Here is a 16,516-nt window from a genome sequence, read left to right on the forward strand (position 1 = left end):
CTTAAGCTGGCTGTTTAAAACATGTAATATAAACTATTAACTAATTAATAAATAAATTGATAATGAGAACAAAAATCATGATATGACTATCTTTACAGTCACCAAGAGCATTGTTATTATTATTAATAGTGTTAGTATTAGTAGTAGTATTAGTATTAGTAGTTGTTATATTTAGTTAAAGCTTTATTATTATTATTATTATTATTATTATTATTATTATTATTATTATTATTATTATTATTATTATTATTATTATTATAGTGTTTTTAGTACTGTTCCGGAGCCTCAGTACTGGTGCTTACTCGTGTATCCAGCAGAGGGCAATGTGGTTTCATTTATTGAAAACATTGCGTCGCCGACATTTACAGTTAAATTAATATTTTTAGTGCTTGACAGAGATTTAGAGAAGATGTGAAAGCAGACTGCGAGTTTAAGCTAATAAATTAGAATTTTGTTCCTTTCTATTTTTTTTTCTTTTTAATCATTTCTGCCCCGCTCTCTGTGGCAGCACCCACTCTCACTGTGGACGTGGTCAGTTGGCGTGTCCCGACTTGGAGTGACGGATCAGCAAACCTATGATTTCCCCCCGAAACGTTTGCTCTTTTTTTGCACTGGCCCATTTTCTGACAAAGTGTAACGTTAACTTTTTTCCTACATTGTGACCTGTTTACACCTCCGACAGTAGAAGTGCAGACGACAGGCGGGTTTCAACATGTCTGTGGCGGGTTTGAAGAAGCAGTTTTATAAAGCCAGTCAGGTTTGCAAAACTTTTCTAACCGTTACCGTTAGCAGCTAGCTAGATGCATGTAGCATTCTGAGCTAACAAACAAAGTGAAGCTAACGCCGCTTCGTTTATATAACGGTGGATGTTTTTGACAACTTGTTGTTTTAGTGGGTGAAAACGTTTAAATTACTTTTCATTTTCTCTCTTTATTTTACCGTACATTTAGTAAAAGTCACTTAGACGTCAACTGGACATATGCAACTTGTTAATAACGCGTTAAAAATGTGGAGTCTGCCCTGTAAATATATATTTTTTACAAAATGCAACAATTCAGATTATGTAGGTAAGCAAACTGGGGAATCTTGGATGTGTTTGCTGAAGGAAGAGTCATGTTGTAAAAAGAGAAAACAACATCGTAATAACAGCAATGTAACTCTCCGAGGGTTGATCCATGAAAATGTGTTTTTATGACTGCTTTTTAAGTAGTAAAACATTTTCTCGAATGTATCAACATATTCAAAACACAAATATCCCATTTTGAATTCTGTTTAGTATGTCTGACTGAAAAAAAACTTGTTTTTCCTGCCATTACACATGGAAATCTATGTTAGTTTTCTTGTCTCAGCTTTAATGTGAATGTTTTTAATTTGGGGCATCTCTCCCAGTCATGGGAGGAGACTGTTTAAAAAGATTTTTTTTTTTTTGTCTTTTCTCCCTACCCCTGCTGATCTAAGCAGGAAAGACATTTGGTTTCTGCCCCAGCTTCCTGTCAGGAACAAAACCAGATCCCTGTAGTAAAGGGGAAATATTGTGATTTAGCGGCTGTCGTGTAGGGCAGGACAGGCTGTAGTGAAAATGATTAGCAGAAAAAGAGATAAAGTAGGTCCATGCATGAGAATTGATCCAAAGGATGGATGCAGCAAAGGGAAGGTGGACAGTGTGTTCTTTCTCTTTATTTCACTGCATTGCAGCGGCTTTTCTTGCCAAAACTCCGTGCAAGGCAGTAGCACTCCACATAGCTCAGATTTTATTCACAGGAGGAAAGTTGGCTGTGGAAATTATATATATGCTTATAGGTTGCCTTATTATTTTTTTTCCGTCTTTCACTGTCTTTAAATTTTTTTTAAACAGTAAATGTCAAACCTGAAATGTCTCTCAAGGGTGAAACAATATACTGGTAGAAAATTCTAATAGATAAATCAGTGACAGGGAAATATGCTGGTAAAACAGTATAATTTGTCACAGAATATGAAATTGTTGATATATATAAAGCTTAGATAGAGTACTTTTTTATGGCAGGCTTTAAGATTTAGCAGTAAATCATTTTGGTTTCTCAGGTTTAATGATTCTAACGTTAACCTGAGCAAAACTGTAATTTCTGTTGCATTACATTGAATTTTCTTGTATAAATGTATGGATTAACGACACGATGAGTCGCCAAAGAGTGGCACACACGTTGCAATTTCTGTGTTCTTTGTATTGTGTGATGTCGATCATACTAAGAGCTAAACCACTGTTCAATCTGAAAGGATTAGTCTAGATTAGTGGGTGGTGTGTGGATCTGATTTGGGATTAAGTCGGTTTGCAGGAATGATATTTATAATGTAATCCTAAGATTGCTTTTTATTGTCTTTAATCATTCCCGACAGGTGCAGGTTATAGTGTGATGGCATGCTACAGATGCTGGGACAGCCGTGATGATAGGGGTTTGCAGATTATGCAAATGTTGAGAATATCGAAGAGGTCTTTCCGTTACGTTTTGTGTTCTTGTATTTTTTTTTAAATTCCTACAAATCAATTGAAACACCTTTGAGGTTTTTTTTTTTTTTTTTACATTGTTAAGTTTGCTTCTTAAATCTGTTGTTACCTGACATGAGTAATTTCCCAGTGTTCCAACCTTTAGCTTCGACACTGATATGTTTAACTTGACGACATTGTGGAAAGTTTGCTAGTGACAAATCCATCCTCTGTGTGCTAAAACCTGAGAGGGTCTGAAAAGGTCCTAAAAAAAACAGTTTGTGGGCATTTTTGTGCAACTGCATCAGTCCAGCCTAAAGAAATTGGTTATCTGGAACTTTTTTTGATTTTGCAATTTTAATTAAAATAAAAACCTTATAAGTGTAGTGTGCTTTAAGATTATATTTCTAAATATAATCCAGTGTAACTAATTGTGTTTAGAAACCGTGTAATTCTTAAATAATCCAATTGTATAATTTAATCTCATTGTAACTCAGCTGAAGAAATCGACAGTGCAGGTGGGGAAATTTCCTCAAACAGACACCTGTTATTAAATGCACTCTACAAATCTGGCCTTTGTGTACAAGTTAGAAGAAGACGTCCAGTTTAGAGCTCACCACAATCCACATAAAGGACACAGACAGAAATTGCTTTGACCATCTGAGACTTAGATTTAACCTTTTGGTCATCAGTCAAAATGCCTCATACCACAAAGCAAGTTGCGCTGCACGCCACCCCCTCTGTGAAACGTCATCATGCTGAGTGAGTGCTTCTGCAGAAACAGTAAGATAGATGAAGCTGATTAGAGGAAGGAAATCTGTGAGAGGCAGTAAATGACACGAGGGCTGGGTGGATGTTCACCTAAACAAAAAGCCAGACCTGCAATTGAATGACATTCCAAAAAATTACATTATTTTTTTGTTTGTAACACAACTAGGGGTGGGCCCTTTATTGTATTGTTTTGATGTACTGTGATAAATTCCTTATCATGATAAGAGTTTTGATTTATCTTGGCCACAATAAATTATAATCCATGATGTTTAGAAACCCCCAAATCTGTCCTTATTGTCAGGATTGACAGTTTTCTATTTTTGCCACAGCTTGTTCAATGTGTGCATTACAAAGCACATCACAAGAGGAAATGTTTTTCAAGAGTATTATTTGTGTTTTTGGGGCTACGATTGCTGACAAACAGTCATAGTCACACAATTACCTAAAAAATATATAATAAATAGTTTTTATCGTCACTTGTTTGACAATATTATTGTCAAACACTGTCATAAAACTTCCAAGTCCATATCGCCCACTTCTAAATGTGACCACATATATAGAAAACATTTATAGGCGTCAGTAAGAAACCTCGTGACGACTGGCTGGGAATCAAACATTTTTCATCTTTTATGCAGACGGAGAGCCTTATAGATTTTCTGAGTCTGAAAAAGGAAAGAATGTTTGAGCTTGAAATTGCTCAGCTTTTATCTGAGCATTTACACTTCACATCAGCGAAATTGATGGGATGTAGTGTATCTATTCTTTTTTTTTTGTCAGAATGTATAAAAAAAAAGCATAATGTTGGAAAGTATGCACCTTTTTCAATGTTATTTATAATCCACATTGACTAGCTGTTTGGAGTCGTTCCTTCGTCTCTGCAGACTGAAGAGATCATTAATGATTTACCCTGCTGCCTAGAAGGGTGTTAAAATTTGAAATTTAAATGTGTTGCTGCCAAAGCAATGGATGTGGAGATGGAAAGGTCACCTTGGTTTATTTGTGTATTTACTGATGAGCAAATTCCCCCCTGGGGTGAGACATTTTTACCTCCTGGGTCCACCGACTGTAAATGTCCTCCACAGAGATAACGTTGAGACAGACACAGCCTCGGTCTCCTATCAACACATTTGTCAAAACAATGGCGCCGTCCATGGTCACAGCTCTGACTGAAACCGGAGACTTTTCTGAGAGCTGAAAATGACCTGGTTTCACAGCACACGGAGAATACCACAATAACGACATCTTATTTTCCACCAGCCGAATGGCCCTGACTTAAACATTTAAGAAGGCTGATGTTTTCACCAGAGTGCAGGAAGCCTACCGAAGGATTGGACGTCAGCTTTTTATCAACCTGAAAATGCCGCCGTGTGTCTGGACACACCAGAGCTTTTGAACATGTGGTCAGCTGAGTAATTTCCTCCTGACATCTAGTTTTCTCAGGTGCTATGTTGGCAGAGCTCTGTCCTTTTTAGCATCGACTTTAAAAGTCTGATTTTATTTCACCGCTCCCGCGCTCCTGTTTTGTTTTCGTACTCTGCACTTCAAACTCCTCGTTTTGCATATCATAACTTCAACGTGGATAGCATAATGCATGCTGTAGTTATTTCCTTAGTTTATTGTTTGTGAGCTTTAAACCACTGAAGGGGTTTTGGTTTTCCTGACGTGTCACATCTCTTTGTGTAGAAATCAGCTTTGCAGGTTTTGTCAACTGAAAAAAAGGAAACAAAATTTGATCTAAGCTTTGCGATAAGGGAGAAGTATTTGAATAATACACAGTTATGAAGATGGAGAAAAAAAAAAGATTCCTGTTAGACACTAATCTCTCTTTGCAGCTCTTTGGTTTGTTTATACAAAAACGGCAACAATAGAACTTTTGTGCTGCGTTTTATGGCTCTTGTTTGCATATGAGTAATAATTTGACTCAATTTCCCTTGCAGCTTCGCAATCTGACTGAATCCCTCAGGTCTCCAGTCATGTGCTGCCTGCACACAGCAAAGATACACGCAGCGGAGCTGATTGAAGATATCAGCATAGGGCACTCTTGTTTTGAAAAACAATATTTTTTACAATTTAAGGTGGAAGACATTTTAAATCACTGTGTTAAACCATGTGACCAAAGCTGAAAGTTTTAAATATTTGTTCAGTTAGCACACAGAGGTTTCTCTCTCTGTAAAAGATGGTTAAATTAAACCTAAGAAGATGAACATTACGTCTTAAACTATGAACTGGATGTTTACATTAAACCATTCAACACTAGAGTTTGTTCACATCTCAAAATAGTGCATGGTAGATCCTACTGAAAACATTTCCTCCAAGGAGAACATTATTGAAATCCAAATGGAGCTTAAGCTGTTTTTCTTTGTGTATATTTTTTACCAACAGGTAGAGGTGTTTTTAAAATTTTATTTCTGCCTGTTTTACATTTACTCTGGCGCTGTGGAAAATGTAAACCACATTGTGCAGAGTACAGGTGTTGTTCAGCGTTATATTTCCTGTTCACAGCCTCAGCTTGACTTCAGTATTTGTACAGCTTGAATTGTTTCCTGCAGGAGAGGAAATTTTAATGTTAACACTGGCGTAAAAAAAAAAAAAAAAAGAGTAAAGAAAATATGTTGCAAGCTGCTGTTTGTGTGTTTTTCACTGTTTTAAAATGTATTGTGATGTAGATCTATTGCAGAAAGTTAAGCAAACTACGGAGGATTTCGGGGCATATTTTTGCTGAACAGATCTGAAATTTAAAACAAGAGTGATGCGTCAGGGGAAATTCGGACACAGCTGTCTGTATCTGAGGCTTTTATTTCTGTTTTAGACTACATGGTTGTTTTATAATGTATTTAAAGAGAATCATACGAGAGTGTCTTTGAGATGCTACATGTTAGAGATAAAAGTATCTAACTCCTTTTTTCTGTTTTGTTTTTACACAAGTCATTTTGTTTCACGGGTTTTGCTACTCCGATAAAAGGTTTCACACACTGAACTGTGCATCACTGATGCAAATATTGCAAAGCCACCATTTGGATATTCATAATGCACTTCCGCCTTTTTTCCTCTCAGATCAAAGCCGCGTGTGTGCTATCACACATGCGGCTTTTGCACTTTGTTTTGTCACGTCTCATCCTTTCTTTCCTGTGACTCTTTATTTCTGTCCTCCAATCTCTCCCCCTGTAGATGGTAAGTGAGAAAGTTGGTGGCGCAGAAGGAACCAAACTAGATGATGACTTCAGAGACCTGGAACGGGTATGAGATATATCACAGAGTATACGTCAAAGTTGTGATTTTACACAGCACACAAGCAGATTTTATACTTTTTTTTAAGGGAAAAATTGGACATTCAATGCAAATGTTGCTGGTTGATGCAGTTTTTGTTTTTTTTTCTTTAATTGTTGAAGTTTATAATAAGTCTATAAAGTGTAATTGTCAGCTGGATTGAAAATGTAATAAAAAAAATGGCCAACAGAACTTTTTGCATTAAACACAATTTCTACATTGTTAATGTAATCTTTGCTCCTTTGCTGATAACTGTTAGGTTTTCCATACACAACAAGCAGGTTAGGGACATAATAGTGGAAAAAATTCTGAAATATTTGGTTATCTTCTTCCCACATATCCAGTGTGTTCTACAAAAAAAAAAAAACGTCTTAGAAGAAATAACTTTGGAGGTCATGTATCACTGCAAACATTACTCTTGTTAGTAGTACGACTAGCATTTGGATACGTCTAAGTAAAGATTAGTTCCTTATCTCCTTGTTGAATTTGGAAAATAACAGATGCAGCATGATGTTTTACCTGCTTTTGCAGAAAGTTGATGTGACCAGTAAAGCAGTAGCGGAGGTGATCTCCAAAACATCGGAGTACCTTCAACCCAACCCAGGTTCGAAAACAAAACTGCTGCCATTGATCTGTCTGTGCAATTCTTAACGCTTCTGTTGAAGTAATTTCCTCTTCATTTTACCTCTAAAGCGTCACGGGCCAAACTGTCCATGTTGAACACCATGTCAAAGATTCGTGGTCAGGTGAAGAACCCAGGTTATCCTCAGGCTGAAGGCCTGCTTGGAGAGTGCATGGCCAAGTATGGAAGGGAACTCGGAGAAGACACTAACTTTGGTGAGATGTGTAGATGTCCTTGTTTTTTGTTGTGAATCCTCAGCAGTTTTTAATCATAACTTCCATAGTGTACCAAGTAGATGCGTCTGGTTATTAAATGTTCATTTACGAGTTGCATGGAAGCTATTCGCACAATGTATATCAGGTTCTTTTTGTCTATTCTTTTTCACATCCATGCATTGGAGATTGATTTATTTACACCTTAAAGGTTGAACCGAGTGTTTGTCATATAATATTACAAATTATGTCTGACTCTTAAATGTCTTTGTGTTCCAGGCGCTGCTCTAGTGGATGTAGGAGAGGCCATGAAGCGGTTAGCAGAAGTGAAGGACTCTCTAGACATCGACGTAAAACAGAACTTTATTGATCCATTACAAAGTCTGTCTGACAAGGACCTCAGAGAGATTCAGGTAAAAATATGCTTCTGATATGAAATATTGCATTAAAAAAAGTTATTTTGACAAAATGCACAGGCCTCTAAGCTGTAACTGTGACCCCAATCAGCACCATCTGAAGAAGCTTGAAGGCCGTCGGCTGGATTACGACTACAAGAAGAAGCGCCAGGGCAAGATTCCAGATGAGGAAGTTCGACAGGCCCTGGAGAAGTTTCATGAGTCAAAGGAAGTGGCTGAGACCAGCATGTACAACCTGCTGGAGACTGATGTAAGCACTTCCCACAGTTAAACCGTCTGGTTTTATTTTTAATACAACTGAACTTGTAACCACATCCAGAAGTTTAGTTGTTTTTTTTTTGTTTTGTTTTGTTTTGTTTTCTGAGCTTTTTTTATTTACCCATTTTAGTCATCCTTCTACTCGAGTTTCTCAAATTACTGTGGAAGGAAGTAAAATACTTGTTGAAGTAGCAGAGGTTTGGCTTCTCACAGAAATGTTTATATCATTATGTTGTTTACTTATTGTACTTTGGTATTTACTGTGGATAATTTACCAGATTCACGGAAACCTGAACTTTATTTGTGTCATCAAATCATTTGCTACTCTGTGAAAGTTTATGTTTTTCCTTTATGGTGTTTCGTCAAACACACCCACAGGGCAAACATAAACTCTGCTCATTAGAGCTATAAAACTCAACCAAGCACGCCCACTCTGCACAGGGACTAACTGTAGTATTTAGTGGTTTACCTGTGATCGTTTTACCTATCAGGCAGTGTCACAACACTTACTTAAGACTTGTAAATGGCTAAATTTAAGGAGTCCTTACATGTGATAGTATATGTCATGTCTTTTGTTTAGTCTCCAAATTCACAGAGTCTCAATTTCATGCAACATTAATTTTCACCAAATCAATACTATCTGTATGCTTGAAAATTTGGTGCCTTTAAAGTGCAGCCAAATGACACACTACAATTTATGCCCTACTTTCGCGTTCTGATTTTTGTCCTACATAACTAACTCTGCAGTGGGTTTGGGGCAGATCTCCGTCTTTTTTTAATTATTAAGCCTCCTAAAAATATACAGAAGTGTGCAGTAACACCGTCTGCCTACCGTCTACCTTGTTATTTATGGTACATTCTCTTAGATTTTAAGTTAACACTTTCATAGATTTTTCACTGAAATTAAGTAAATCTAAGCAATAAATACATGGATATGTCCCGAAAAAAGATTAGCACACAAACAAAAAGTTGTGTTGTTATTAGAGAACCATCCCAATTTTTCTGTGCTTATTGCTCTGAACAGAACATCCTGCGAGCTGGTCACCTTCCATCTAAGGGTCCAGTCCAAGCATACACCTGCAGCTCTAGGGAGATTTAGTTATATTTCAGTCACCAAGTCTTCAAAACAAGCTGTGTCTGCACTTCTCCTTCTTCCTACGTTTTACCCACCACAGCTTCTCTTGGTTGTTTCATGCTGTAGAAATCTGACTTCCTCAAATGTTGTTTCTGCCAGCGTTTAGCTCATCGTCTTTTTTTCCCCCCTAATTCAGTCTGCAAACTTTCTAGCTAATGACAACGTTGGCAATACAAAATGCACCTGTGAGTGTGTTTTCCATAAAATCACAAACGTTAAACCAATAACAGAAATTAGGATACCAGCTTAGTCAGAGAGACTCACAGTGATTCTCTGAAAATGCTGTGATTGGGACTCTTAATTTCAGCTTTCTTTCTGTCAGGCTGTGGGAATGTCTTACAACGTCTGTATTAGTAATTCTGTTTGCTGAAAGTTAAGTTTTGATCTTCAGACTTCCTATGATGTTATCGTAAGCTCTTAAAAGCTGGAGCATATTTTGTCGCAATTAATACCGTAATAGTTTGAATGACATTCAAAAAAATGCATCATTTTTGGTTTTATCCCCTTGTGCTACATAATTGATGTTCTAACATTCGCTGGAAGTTGCTCTCCAAACCCACAGCTCCTCCTATGAACGGAAATAATTACAGGCCTTCCATTGCAAGTTAGTTTTGGCTATTAATATGCTGGTTTGCAGCATTTGTTACATACTATTAATATGCTGGTTTGCAGCATTTGTTACATAAACACTTCTCCCTATGCAAAAAATACCCAAATAAAAATAGCTGTGCAAGATAACATTAGCTTACATTTGTCTGGATCGAATTTGGTTCCGAATGTGGGAAGATACTGTTGCTTTTGAACGTGTTGTTTTCAGGTTTGGTCTGTTTATCTCTTAAAATGACTTATGCTATTGCATAAACTCGGCAACAGGAGTCTGCGTGTCTTTTACGGCATGTTTGTTTGTGTGTGCAGATAGAGCAGGTGAGCCAGCTTTCATCTCTCGTTGAGTCTCAACTTCAGTACCACAAACAAGCCGTCCAAGTGCTGGAGGAGCTCTCCGATAAACTGCGAGAGAGGTTGGTGCAGAAATCAAATCAAAAGATGCACAAAGGCAAAACGACTCTTTTTCTTCAAGTGACTGTCGTCTCTCCTCTGAGATGCTCCAGATCTGCACAGTAGAATTTAAGCTAATTCATGTATAAGGATCGTTTCCAATGTCTTTTTAAACAGGATGACTGAAGCTCAGTCTCGGCCAAGACGAGAGTACACGCCTAAACCCAAACCTATCTTTGACTTTGGCGAGAACAACCACTCCAACGGAGGTTATACGTCTTCAGTGGCGCCCCCTCCCTCCCGCAACTCAGGTAGGATGCAGATTACACAATCAGTAAACTCACTACCCGCTTCAGATTTCAAAACCTCTGTGACGTGTGACTGGTTATATCTGTAAAAAGATCTGCTTTCACGAAGTTCCAGCAATTACAAGGCATCCAGCTGTTTCTATAAACTACAAAAGATGATTGCGTCAGAGCACTGTGCCTTTAATAAAGATCCCTGAAATCTTACAGAAACACTCTGAATGTTGCCAACATGATTGCTCAACAACTGCAACTAATAAGTACCATGAGGCCAAAAGAAAATAGAGAAATTCCTCTCGCCTTTTCTTTTTTTCACTTCTCTAGTCTGATGAAGGCTTTTATGAATGTTTGACTTTTTGGATGTTGAAGTGACATCACTTAGCTGTTGACCAATGTTGGTGTGAGAAGTTAGTGACTCTGTCCCACCCCGTTATCTGGCTCGCCTTTCTCCCACTGACCTTGTTCCTCTTTCCTGTGACATCAGCAGAACGGTCCTTTCTCTGTGCAACATTGTCCTTTCGGAAGCTAGGATTGTGTGAGTCACCGACTATGTGTCCAAGTTGCAGCCTTGGAATGGTGCATGAGTACGTGTACGTGTGTGTGTGTGTGTGTGTGTGTGTGTGTGTGTGTGTGTGTGTGTGTGTGTGTGTGTGTGTGTGTGTGTGTGTGTGTGTGTGTGTGTGTGTGTGTGTGTGTGTGTGTGTGTGTGTGTGTGTGTGTGCGTGCGCGTGCGTGCGTGCGTGTGTATGAGTGACATTCTGATTAGATTTTCAGGAAATAGATGCTTCTTATCAGTGCTGTGTTTTCTTTATGTGTCTTGTTTAGCAAGCGTTTGGTTTTACTTTAACTTCTCATCCTGTCCTTTGGACGCCAAACTAGACTTCAACAAAGTGGGATTTTTATTACATTTTATAAATCTAGTTACCTACTTTTGTTCTATTAATGTTAGCACTCAATTTTCAAAAATATTGCTGTCTGATTTTAGGGTATTTCGGGGGGGGGGGGAAACGGTTAAAATTGACCAAAGATCTAATATATTAATGTTGCACTACCATTTCTATCTGAATATTTGTCCTCTGTTTTTATAACGTCAGAGCTGTGACACAGACGGCTCTCCCACCCACTGCATGAAGCCGAGCACATAAAAATAAGGCGTTTAATACAAATAGTAATTTATGACAGAGAGGCTGCCTGAGGCTACTCTGTAGTTAAAATTAATGATTGAAAGGATTAACCAGCCAACACATAACACTACATCAGAGCTTTTCTCTTCCCAAATATAAAATTGGATACATCTGTTATTTAGTTTGAGTGTGGCTTGTTGAAGTGGATGCTTTCCAAAATGCTGCACTTTTGAGCAAAGAATAGTAAAACTGAGTCAGCGATGATCACTCAGTTTTTAGTATCCTGTAATTTTTGGTAGTTTGGTTTATTTGTTGCACTAAGTGCTATGGTAGAGTAAAAAGAGACATATTTGTATCTTTGAGCTGTTTCTGAGAAACTCATTGTTTTAAGTGGGGGGAAAAATCTGTTTTTGTTTGTAGTTTTTAAAGAAATTTTGGAATTGACCATAATGGGTAAGTGGGGACTTCACAAAATTGGTGAAAGGAATTATTGATTGCATGAGTTTAGGAAAACATAACTGCGTAATGTTATTGTTCATCTGCATTGCCATTTTGATTGCAGTGAAGATGTTTCTCCCTCCTCTAATCATCATTTCTTTTCCACTCTTTAAACTTTTGCATGCTGGTCACCAAGCTCTGATCAGCTATGGACAGTAAAAGATTTTCCAAGTGGAAAATACATTATTATCAAGAAGAGTTTGAATGCACGGTGCCTGAAATGCTATAGCTCAAGTACTGTACCCAGATTGTGATATTGCACATATTGAAAATGTGATAATAATAATGATAATAAACGAGAATTGCAGTGATCCGTCTGTGTTTTCATTTCCGTGTCAGCTACAGATTTGCTCTGTTTCCCCTGTTCCTCTGAGCAAACCCATCTGCTGCCACATCAGGATTAAATTTCTCCCTCAAAATTTGGACCGAATTTTATTTCTGCGGTGGCGTTTTGTAACCTGCTGTTGACATGGAGGGGTGTCAGAAAGCTACTCCAACGAAGGCCATGCTGAGCAAGCCGACTCCTCGCTCCACAGCGGACAGACTGTTTGTTCGTTGACACCGGACAGCTGAAAAACTCGACCTCTTGGTTAAAACTTTTAAATTTAATCTTTCCAATATACACATCTATTTCTACATATGATCATTTTGTTATTTATATATGTAGGTTTTAGCATCTTAGTGTGTAGCAACTGTCAATTAACCTTACTTTCACATTAAAATGAGTCAAAATATAATCAGCAGCCACACAGGATCGTGATGTTCTCAGCCTGGTATGCTGTTCAATAGAGCAGCACAGCTTACTGTTTTACAGTTGTCATATAAACATCAGGCTTCATAATATTACAATCACAAGGCAATATTTGGCAGGATATTATGAGCCTGAGGCATTCGCATGCCCTCTTACTGGTAGTACATTTGACCTGTGGCTTAGGATTTAAACCTCTCGTAATTCCTATACGTTGTTGACCTTACATAACCGATATGCTGAAGCTCTTGGAGAACAGTGGGAACATTGTCTATTTGTAACCATAAGTTGTACATTGTGCTTAATAATTTCCAGATTTTTTTTTAAGTCCAACTGTGCAAGAATGATGCCATTCATGTTTAATCAGAAAATTAGTTTTGATCTGATTAGTAATTTCGATGTTAATGCAAATGTTTTAACCTGGGGACTCTCCAAGTTCCCTGTTTGACATATTTTTAAGACCCCACCTGTGTTTGCCTTTGGTTTTGTGTTTTATCTAAAGCAAAGCATGACTTAATGGGATCGTTACTTAGAAACTTGCATGCTGAAAAATGATCTGTCATATCTAACAATGTATTAACTTTTCCCATTTAGGATCAAATATTTACAAATGTTTTCAAAGTTGATCCCATTTTTCCTTCTTTTTGTAATTGATGAGCTAAAACACCTATAATACTGTCCCCCATGTTTGTTATTGTAAATGTGCGTTAACACCTCCCTAAAATTGTCTATCTTCTCTTGCATTAAGTGTTATTTTTCTGCCCCTGTGAGCTGATACTGTATTAAGTGATCGAGTGAGTGACCAAACTCTCCCCGTCTCTAGCCTGCCCGGCACTGTGTTGCGTGAACGTGATACAATGAGAAAATTGTTCAGCTGCAAAAAAAAAAAAAAAGGCCTAGTTTGTCTGTGTGTAAATCGCCGCTGATCTGCGTGAGGTCACAGCGACAGAGCGAGAAAGTGAAGAGAACAGGGGCAGAAATCTGGTTTTCAGGAATGTTTATGCTCAGAGATTCTTCCTGGCAGATCTCCTTAACTTGTTTGAAAGCCATGTTAATGTTACACTAACATCAAAAGTTTAAATATCCTGCTAAAGATGTGGTGTGTGACTCAACTGGATCTGCTTCGGGATCGCGTGTTTTTCTCTGTAATTCTCATCTTTCCTTCTTTCCCGTCCCTACCAGCCCCAGAGCAGCCGAGCTGTAAGGCCCTTTACGACTTCGAGCCAGAGAACGAGGGAGAGCTGGGCTTCCACGAAGGCGACATCATCATCCTGACCAATCAAATCGATGAAAACTGGTATGAGGGCATGCTAAATGGCCAGTCGGGATTCTTCCCTCTCAACTACGTGGAGGTCCTCGTTCCGTTGCCACACTAAAACAACGAAAGCGCTAAGAGAAGTCGAGACGTGTAAACAGTGTGGTGAAGGAGACCAGTGAAGACTTGAGACAGTCTACAAGGGTTTCATTTTCACTTTGAGCTTCATCGCCATCACCAGGAGTGAGCACTTTTTTGTAAACACAAGATCTGGATGTGATATCAAAGCAGAACACCAACCTTTTCCACAGAAAAGTAAAAAGCAGCCAGACTAGGACTGAGACAAACCATTTTTATCGTGCATCTGACAGTGAGCAAGAATTTCCTGGGGACTAACTGTTGACAAATAGATGAGCAATACATTTTTCATCACAATTAGGTGACAGAAATGATTTTAAGTTCCCTTATTACCATAAGTGGATTCACAGATCCTTGTCATTGTTTTTGTGTAACTGCAGTCTCTGTGACACAGGAAGGTGATCAACCTAACAATAGTGTAGCTTTGTAGCTCAAACTTCACAATGACTCTCATGAGAACTTGACTGAATAGTATCATTGCAAAACAGAAACTATTTGCGATTCCATCAGAGTACTGCAGTGCAAACCTTGACGCCACCTTCTGGCCTGGCAGAGAATTACTTTCACCTCCACTAAATTGATATTACCCATGAACAGATATTGTTGCAGTAGCTGTGTTACAAAAAAAAGCTTATTGGCAAATAATCACATTTGGACTGTTTTAAAATTTTGGCCTAATTAATTTTTTTTTTTTGTTGTTTTGTTTTTTTTGGTTCGTTTCAATTGGCTGTTCAGCAGCCGACATATTTAACAGTAGTTACCTTTACTTTCAGTGTTTCCGTTGCGATGCCTTCACCATTTTCAGGAATCTGACTGGTTAACGTCGCGTGCGAGGAAATGTATCTGCACCTTGGGCTTCAGATGAGATTAACATATTACAGACATTCTCTATCATTATACACAGACCCAAAGGTAAATGCAGAGGTTGCACCTTTTTGTCAGTTTGTTTAAATAAGGAGGCAGAGCCAAAAAAGTCTGTAAAAATGCAATAGAAACATTAATTTTAATACAGGCATGTATTTGTGCAGTTTTTGACCTTCTGATCGAAGCATGTTTTTTTTCTCCCCTTTTTAAGGCCTTTTGGAGCCCTGTACTTGGCACCACATAACATAATGCAATGCCTGAATAGATGACGCTGCTGGCAGCGAGCTAGTCTTTTATATTCACCACTAACTGTCCTGCTTTTGATGTCTGTCCTCATGTCTCAGAGAATGTGAATCCGATCATAGTCTGAACCTGTTATTCTGTACGTTGGACATGATAGATGTGTTATTGTCTCCGGCTGACTGTTCAAACAGGGCTGGCTTCTTGTTCTGAACCGTCCAGATCCGCCGGTGGAGTCTTACCCAACATTCACAGCTCGGTGTGTGAGAATGAGGAATATTTAAAAGGGAAAACATCAAGGGAATTGGCACGATTTTTAAACCGCTGTCCGTTTGGATGAATTTAAGCCACAAATGGTTGCCAAACGATTTATCTTTGAATTGTAAAGGTTGTCTGTGGAGTTCTAATTGTGAATGTCAGTTCTGTGCTTTTTAATCGTTTACAGTGTTTTGTGTCTTATTTCGTCCCTTTCGTCTCCATTCAGCTGCCTGACTCTTCCGTGTCTGTGTGCGGTCCTCATCCAATACGTTTACATGTCTGACCATGCTGCGTGTCAATGTTTGTATGTAGTTCAAGGCTAACGGACATGAAAGGTGCTGTAATGACAACATTATTAATCAAGAGTCCAACATGCATGTGATCGTGCCTTTGGAGAGCAAAAAGGGGAACTAAGAGCAACCAAATCTTACCCGTTTACTCAGACATTGTAATGAGTTGTATTGCTTTTATTTCTACCCATTGGCACTTTTATGTGTGCACGTTTCTGCACACTGATGACACTACAGGCAATTTCCTGGGCATGTTCAGACTGATCAAATATTTCATCAGTAGATCCATGGAAACTGTTTTCTATCTTTTTTAATATATTCAAATCTTTGTTGTTTTTTTTTAAGTCACACTTAAATTTCTTAAAGGGCTATGTAATTGTTTAACCAGTCTTACATTCTCCTTAAGCTGCAATAAATGAATCTCTTTAGTGTTATTTTTTTATATAAGAGACCTTAAAACATTTCAAATAATCATTGCATGTAGACTTATATTATTACACCTTGTATGTACCCTAGATTTAATTTACTTTTTGTTTACGCATACAGATTTTGCCTGCAATATTTTTTTTTTATCACCACAATATTTGTATGTGCTTCCTTCTTATTTCCTGTTTACCAACTTCTTACAGAAAATAAAAGACAAAAAAAGTCAATGTTG

The 16,516-nt window shown here is 38.0% G+C and overlaps 1 protein-coding gene across 1 annotated transcript; it reads left to right on the forward strand.

Annotated features, from left to right (window-relative positions):
* The first annotated feature begins 375 nt into the window (after positions 1 to 375).
* On the forward strand, positions 376 to 16,511 carry sh3gl1b (SH3-domain GRB2-like 1b). Its single transcript, XM_014994756.2, has 9 exons — positions 376 to 757; positions 6,401 to 6,469; positions 7,031 to 7,103; positions 7,193 to 7,336; positions 7,613 to 7,746; positions 7,841 to 7,999; positions 10,058 to 10,161; positions 10,316 to 10,449; positions 13,996 to 16,511. The coding sequence occupies exons 1-9, from the start codon at positions 713 to 715 to the stop codon at positions 14,187 to 14,189; spliced, it is 1,056 nt and encodes a 351-aa protein (XP_014850242.1). The 5' UTR covers positions 376 to 712; the 3' UTR covers positions 14,190 to 16,511.
* Positions 16,512 to 16,516: the final 5 nt, after the last annotated feature.

The sequence above is a fragment of the Poecilia mexicana genome, unplaced genomic scaffold (assembly GCF_051168715.1).
Source record: "Poecilia mexicana isolate PSO_F unplaced genomic scaffold, ASM5116871v1 scaffold_4, whole genome shotgun sequence".
Taxonomy (NCBI): domain Eukaryota; kingdom Metazoa; phylum Chordata; class Actinopteri; order Cyprinodontiformes; family Poeciliidae; genus Poecilia; species Poecilia mexicana.